Below are 7,797 nucleotides of genomic sequence, written 5' to 3'. Positions count from 1 at the left end.
CACTTCAAGGATGACTTAATCGATAAATTGAGCGATTTAGGAATGAAAAAATGTCAATTGGACAAAATTTTAGTACTTTAAACCATAATTAAGCAATAAAAATATGATATAACACTTGAAACAATGATTTACAAGGGTATTATATAACTATCATATGTAGTTACTTGGTCATTGTATGATGAAGTAGTGGTAAATGATAGTCTTTGTAAAAAGTAATTGATAGAATTGATGAATGTTGTTGTATTAGACCATAATTTTGTACTTAGACATGTTATAAGACTATATATTAGTGTTACATGTTGAATTAGGTGACAATTTAATTGAATTAACACCCAAAAGATCATTTTATGATATACATATGTCGCCACATATGACATTTCTGTTGCGATTTTCCAACAGGACGTGCATATGTTGCCACATATGATATTTCTGTTGCAATTTTTCCAACAGAATGTGCATATATTGCCACATGTGTCACTTCAAGGATGATTTAATCGATAAATTGAGCAATTTAGGAATGTAAAAAATGTCAAATTAGATAAAAATTTTGTACTTTAAACCATAATCAAGCAATAAAAATATGATATAACACTTAAAACAATGATTTACAATGGTATTATATAACTATCATGTCGATTGAGACATGCAAGTCATATGTTGCTACATGTCTAGCTTATATGTTGCAGCTTGTGTAAGTTATATGTTGCAAATCTGTCAATTGTGTTGCTATTGAAATAATCTTTTGGTTGCTACATATGCCTACAATTTGTTTCAATAGTCAATTGTTGTAACATATAATAATCTGTTGGAAACGCTAATGCAAATTATTGAAAAAATTGCAGGTGCCCAAATGACGATGAATGATTTCAAAGAACTATTAATTTTACATATCAAAACAATCGTGTGTGACCCTAATCATTTATGATTTAATTTCAATTGAGAGCAACCAAAATCTAATCCATTGATTAAATTAGTTAAATCTGATTCAAAAAGAAGAAAAGAAGAAAGCTCAAGGACTAGCAACCAAGACCAATAATGTACGAAAAGAAGAAGAAAAAGATAACGAGAACGAGAAGAATGACAAGCAAAGCAAGCAAGAACGACGAAGAAGAAGAAGAGGAAGAAAAAAAATATGACGAGAAAGGGGGGAAAATAGTTTATTTCCCTTTTTAATACAGCTTGCTGGTGGCTTCCCCCAATTTTAATTCCCATCAAAATTGGTTAAATTAGATTAGTCAATTTACCCTTCATTTAATTCAATGGACCGAACTATCAATTTATAAACTTGAGGAGAACTTCAAAATCCTTAATTATTAATCATATAATTATTATCTACACACAATACTCACAGCCCATTTATTTTAAAACCTTATAAACCATTTACTACCTCTTAGCCGTAAAGTAAAAAACGTTCACGGCGATTCGCTCCTCTTGATAATGGACATGAAGTCTACACTTAAGGTTTTCTTCATTTTTTCCCTTCATTAACCTATCTTTTGATTTCCTGATTTAAGTTTAAAGTTTTTTTTTTGTTCAACCCACAGCACATGTATTTTGTTATTAGTATTTCTGCCTTTGTTTTGATGACATTTTGGTTTCATATGGTTTTAGAAATATTTTGGATACACTGAGTTTCGACCTTATCAAAAGGAAATTATAGAGAAGATTTTAGATGGAAAAGACTGTTTGGTTATAATGGCCACCGGTAGTGGCAAATCATTGTGGTAAGCTTCAACTTTTTTTTTTTGGTCAATATTTTAGAAACTATTCACAACATTTTGCTTGAATTTTTTGTTTAAGCTATCAGATTCCCCCACTGATAGCCGGAAAGGTTGCTGTTGTTATAAGTCCACTCATCTCTTTGATGCAAGATCAGGTAAAATACTTTGTATTGCTCATAGCATAATATATATATATATATATATATATATTTTCTGAAAAGATATAATGTCCTGTTGTAGGTCATGACATTAAAACAGAGGGGCATTAAAGTTGACTATCTTTCAAGTGCTCAGACTGATCGTGGGGTGCAGTCCAATGCTGAGTTGGGTCACTATGATATTCTCTATATGACTCCAGAAAAGGCTTGTGCTCTTCCTATCAGGTGTGTAATCTGGAAAGACGGTCTCTAAGTGAAAAAGCTCCTTGAATACCAATAGGGAAATAATACTTATATATTCTTATTACTTCTGTAGCCTTGTCAAATATCCAGTGATTCAGATAATATATTTCCTGTAGAAATTCATCGAGATACATGATTTCTCTCTACAAGTTTTTAGATTAGTTTCACTCCAGATGTGAGTTTTCATATCAAGTTGTGGGCAAGAGGATTTTTCTGTATAACTTGTTAGGCTCCAATATTTTTGATGGATGCCTTCAGTTTCATCTTCACCTTTTTGCATGAATCTTATTTCAGTCTTTAGATGTACCTATTTGGCTCATGTGGAAAATTACTGTAACTTTTCAGTTAACAGTTAAGTTAAGGTTTCCACTGACTATTGTTGTGAACTATTTTTGCTGTTGTTGCTTTTATTGTTTTCCGTCATTCACTTATCAATGTTTTTACTTGGAAATAATGATGATTTTCATGTTAAGAATCTTTAAGATGTTTTTTCCAATGAGTTTAGCATATTTAACTATACATATGCTTTTCGCAAAACGTGCTGCAGTTTCTGGTCAAGATTGTTGAAAGCAGGGATGTGTCTCTTGGCTGTTGATGAAGCACACTGCATCTCAGAATGGGGTCATGATTTCAGGTTAGACCCTTTTACCACATTATCCTAATATTTTGACATTTTGAATTTTTCATGGATTCTCTGGTCCATTTGGCAAGGACTTCAGTAGAAGTATTATTTGAGTATCTTGCCTGTGTATGGTTTGCTGCTTCAAAAAAATTCTCAATTTAGAGATATGAAAAGCAGTGGCTGAAGATAAATAAAGCTCAAGAAGATTATATTTTTTTAGTTGTACAGTTTTTCCTAGCTAAGAAATGGGAAACAATTGTAGTTAAATACCTTGGTACCCATTTTTGTTCTTGGTTAAATGTTCATTTTTTTTCTCACCATATGGAGAACCACTCTAGAGTATAATGATTTTATGAGAGGTAGAAATAATTCATAAAATTGGAAGTAGTCCCCTACAAATGAAGGTGAAGTGAAATAGGAAAAGTACCTAAATGTATACAATGCTAACATGTGGACTCTGTTTGACGGGAGAACCAAATGATTGATGAAGAGTGAAGTTGTAATACATAGCATTGAAATTTAATTACTTAAATTGCAGCAGTGTTGGTGGAGTGCTATGTGATGAAATGATACCTAGCAAAGTGAAAAATTACCATTTGATGAAATAGGGAATTACTACAATCGGTTCAAGATTAAGGAAGACTGCGGATAAAGAATGGAAAGGTCCCTCCTGTGTTAAAAGAAGGATCTAATTAGTACCCAAAACAGATGCTTCCTAAAGAAGTGTCTTTGAAGGTTCAGTAAATAGGGGAATTCCTTGTGGATATGTTTGATAAAGAAATAAGGATCACTAGGGGAATGGTGTACGGTGTACCAAAGCAGTGCAAGAACTTATGGGTGGGTTGCTGGAAAATCATATGGTTATGTCACTAGATTTTGAGGAAAGAGCGGGTTTTTAAATTGGAAACGGTAGAAGGATATATGTTTTTCTTTTTTGATCAGTAAAAGTAACATTTATATAAAGTTACCAGCAAGAAGCAATTGCTGTGTGGATAGATGACAGAAGAAATATCCTTCTTTGTTGACAACTGGATAGAGCAGATCCCCAGGAAGAAGCAATTTCCTCAGCTTCATAGTAATTCAAATTTATCTCGGTGCAATGTCAAGGGATAGGATGTGAGGTTGAGAATAAAATTGAACTACTGGGTGCTTGAAAGTAGCAGTCTTTTAATTCTCTAGAATAGAGCGAGATTCTAGGGTGGAAGGCACAAGGATAGGGATGTTTACTGTTACGACATGCAGCCTAGCTCTTACAAAGGGATGGACAGTACAATGCAGCAAGGTAGAGGAAGTTCTGGAAATCTGAAACATCTTTTGAAAGCGACTTGTTTCTCTTGGATGGTGTCTCATCAAGCATGGTTGTCTCAAGAGAACCTCCAGAAGAGATAAGTTCTGCTATGAAATCGATGGGATCTATTTGGAGGAGAGATCGTAAGAATTATAATATCTCTTTTCTCTTTTACGTTTTACCTATTGTCTAAAGAAACTTGCTTTTCTCCTTTGCAGGGTTGAATATAAGCAATTGGACAAGCTGCGTAATGTTCTTTTGAATGTTCCATTTGTTGGCTTGACAGCAACTGCTACAGAAAAGTAAATACTTTTTCAAGTTCTGTAACTTTTTTCTCTTAGTGTTCTTTTCCATAACTTCCCCGATTTCTTCTTTTCTATTGATTTTTGGGTCATGTTCTGCTTCAGAAACAAGGTTGACAGGATATCTAATTGGATGTAGTTTCTTCTCTGCAATCTCGGTCCATCTCATAATTTTTTTTCCTTGCTGCTTGTTAGTGTCTGGACCATACAGTAGACTTTCTACCAAACACTATTTTATATGTTAATTTCTACTGTTTGGTTGGGTCTTCAGTGTTTGATGTAATCTACAACTGTACTTTAGGGAAGTTTACTAAAGTGAATTGGCTGGTTCCCAGTAATACAAGGAAAATTTATATCCAAGCTCAACTGTTAGCTAGCTTTACTTTGAGAAATCAGCCTCAACTATACCACCTTACCTCACTTCTCTTGGATCTAACAGTCTATTCTATTGTGTTAGCCGTCTCTTGACTGTTAGTCCTAATTTTCAAGCATTGTTGTTGTAGTATGCTTCTGTTATGAGTTAAGCTGGATCAGTTTATGCTATTTATGCCTTTGGTTAAACTAGTCACCACTTCTAATCACTGTAAAGTATTTATTGCGTCTCTCATAGCATGGGGTGTCATTTACCGGGTAATAAAAATATTGAACTTGCACTATAGCTTTGTTGGACCAGTATATATAAGCTCACACACCACTTTGTATTTCTTAATTTTTCTTCTCTCATTTGGCTCGTTGAACCTTTGGATGAATAATCATTTCTTTTCTTTATTTTCAGAGTTCGGAGTGACATTATGAACTCCTTGCTGATGAAAGACCATCATGTTGCTATTGGCTCATTTGATCGCAAAAATCTTTTTTACGGAGTCAAATCTTTTAGTCGTAGTTCTCAATTTGTTGATCAGCTGGTGGAGGAGATCTCTAAATATGTAGATAATGCAAATTCAACAATAGTATATTGTACAACTGTCAAAGACACTGAAGAGGTCACATTTTATCTCTGCCATGTTAAAACTATGATCTCTGTTTTGCCAACTTGGGACATTCTTAGCATTCTAGTATGATATGTTTCCAGTGGACGTGCTTTGATTACATCTCTTAATGAGTAGAAATGTTCAAAGTATTAGTCTTCAATGTCTTTTTTCAAGGTTTGTGGTTAGATGCATGAAGTTTGGCTTGCTTGGTACTTACAGTTTGTTTCACTTGAGAAAATGCTGAACGTTTTTCTCCTCCTAGTAGTTCCATTTATTCTTTACTCTGTTTCTCCATGTGCTAGCCTGCTAGGTTCTGATAGAGTTCATAATTTCGACAGACTGTTGATCCTTCTTGTTGCATAATAGTGTCAAGTCATTGGATCTGTTGCTGTTCTTATGATATCATAACAGTGCATGATGCTTTACTAGTGACTCAATGCTGCTATGACCTATTTACCATTATCATGGTTTTTGTAGATCTTCAAATCACTTCTTGAGGCAGGAATCAAAGCTGGTATCTACCATGGTCAAATGGCTAATAAAGCACGTGAGGAGGCTCATAGGTTTCATCATTCTTCATTCAGCTCTTTTGCTTTCGAAGCTAGTATGGGCGATTAATTGGCCTTCCTAAGTCTACCGCAGAAACCAATTTATCTGCTTTCTTTAGCTATTCTTATTTTTTTTCCGGAGTCATTAGTGTTTGGTCATGGGTGAAGTATAGGCTACAATTCTTATTGCAGGTCATTTATCAGAGATGAATTCTATGTCATGGTTGCAACTGTTGCTTTTGGCATGGGTATAGATAAACCAAACGTAAGGTATGTGATACACTACGGCTGCCCAAAGAGTCTGGAGTCTTACTACCAGGAAAGTGGACGATGCGGCAGAGATGGCGTTCCTTCAGCTTGCTGGCTTTACTTCACAAGAAGTGACTTTGCAAAAGCTGATTTCTACTCTGCAGAAGCTCGTTCAGTATGTTACTCTATCATCCCTGTTCAAAAGGACTGTATTCTTGCATTTGTCTCTTTACCGCTATTATACATCCTGGTATACTTGTGACTTATGGCCAGGCATCTCAAAGAAAAGCTATTACGGAAGCATTTTCTGCTGCACAACATTACTGCATGCTGTCAACTTGTAGAAGAAAATATTTGTTGGATTACTTTGCAGATGAGTATGCCCATGATGATTGTGGTATTATCTCTATAGAATCTCTTCTCTCCTGGGAACATTTGTCTTATCTTTTCTAGATTTTTCTGTTTGATTTCATTTTTTAGTTCCATTATTATTTGTTACCAACAAAAGATCTAGAGTAGTTATCTGTTAGTGACATGTCTTATATATGAAGGTCCGAGAAAAGTAAAAAAATGGCTACTCCTAGTTCTCTTTAGAGGGAAGAAGACTAAACTTTCGTTCAAACAAGGAGACTCTGATTGGATGACTGTCTTTATAGGGGGGATGGAAGAGAGTGGACAATGAGCTTAAACTCATTTTTAAACAATCAAATCATCAGTTACTGGCAAGGACGGAGTATCTCTGAACCTGTTTGATTGGGACTTTTGAGAAGAAGATGAGATCATTAGAGCTAGTAACTGACTGACCAGTGGAGGCTTGGAAGGGTCATCAGGGTTGAAAATGTCACCTATGGAGGATGACATATTTTCGTATCAATTTGCTTTTGAGGCAAAAGTTATGAGTGTACTGGGTAAGTTTGTGAGATGGATGAGCGATAACTATTTGATTGGAAAGATGGGAGATAAAAAGATGTGAAGAACAAAGAAAAAAGGAAGATTTCATGGTCATAAATGTTGCCGGAATACCGACAGTTGTGGTATTACTGTTATGAATTGTTCAAAAAAGCTGGGAATATATGTGGAGGTTTCATTGATCTTTACTATAACCAAGCGGATAATGGTAGAGTAAAGGTGTATGTTAGAGGGGTGGGGGTGGGGGGAAGATTTAGTGTCTATGGTAGTGGAGAGGGGTGATTTTATTTAAGGGTTTGGTTAACACTAAAATTTAACCTTGAAAGTCTAGCGCAGATAAGTGTAAGAGAAGGAATGAGGGAGGAGAAGAGAGAGGGGGAGAAGGTAAAAAGACCTGGGATTATGGGGGCAAAAGTTCCTAGTAGAGAAAAATGGTGAAATGGTAGTAGATGGGTGAAATTAACATGCTGGATGATGAGGGGTCCAAATTTGTCAAGACTACAAAGAGAAGCGAGAGAATGATAAGACCTATATGCCCTTAGGTTAGTGGACCGGTTTGGCGGAGGAATTTAGACCAATTCATCAATCCACTTTGTTTAGTAAGGTTAAATTATGAAGGACTGACTACCAACATGCTTGAATAAAGGGGCCTCTAAAAATAGGAATAATCGATGCAAATCTCTTGTTCCGATGCTAGTAACAGATCAAAATTCAATGAAAAGGCTATCTCCTAGCTCAGAATCGTCTCACAAGCTCAATACTAGGGCAATAGTACTTTTATAGGGG

At 35.2% G+C, this 7,797-nt stretch overlaps 1 protein-coding gene across 2 annotated transcripts in view; it reads left to right on the top strand.

The window, feature by feature from the left end:
- Nucleotides 1-1,355: 1,355 nt before the first annotated feature.
- The window catches only part of LOC107031384 (ATP-dependent DNA helicase RecQ-like), a 29,321-nt gene continuing 22,879 nt past the window's right edge, over nt 1,356-7,797 (top strand). Inside the window, exons 1-10 of one of the 2 annotated variants that reach the window (XM_015232731.2) lie at nt 1,356-1,461; nt 1,612-1,724; nt 1,801-1,876; nt 1,962-2,104; nt 2,670-2,756; nt 4,251-4,334; nt 5,110-5,317; nt 5,783-5,868; nt 6,046-6,277; nt 6,376-6,499. In XM_015232731.2, coding sequence (XP_015088217.1) covers nt 1,438-1,461; nt 1,612-1,724; nt 1,801-1,876; nt 1,962-2,104; nt 2,670-2,756; nt 4,251-4,334; nt 5,110-5,317; nt 5,783-5,868; nt 6,046-6,277; nt 6,376-6,499 — 1,177 coding nt within the window. In that variant the 5' untranslated portion in view covers nt 1,356-1,437. Of the gene's footprint in view, nt 1,462-1,611; nt 1,725-1,800; nt 1,877-1,961; nt 2,105-2,669; nt 2,757-4,250; nt 4,335-5,109; nt 5,318-5,782; nt 5,869-6,045; nt 6,278-6,375; nt 6,500-7,797 lie in introns of those variants that run through there. The other variant, XM_015232732.2, reaches the window with a different exon arrangement.

The sequence above is a fragment of the Solanum pennellii genome, chromosome 9 (genome assembly GCF_001406875.1).
Source record: "Solanum pennellii chromosome 9, SPENNV200".
In the NCBI taxonomy this organism is placed as follows: Eukaryota; Viridiplantae; Streptophyta; class Magnoliopsida; order Solanales; family Solanaceae; genus Solanum; species Solanum pennellii.
This window is presented reverse-complemented; position numbering and strand designations above follow the sequence as displayed.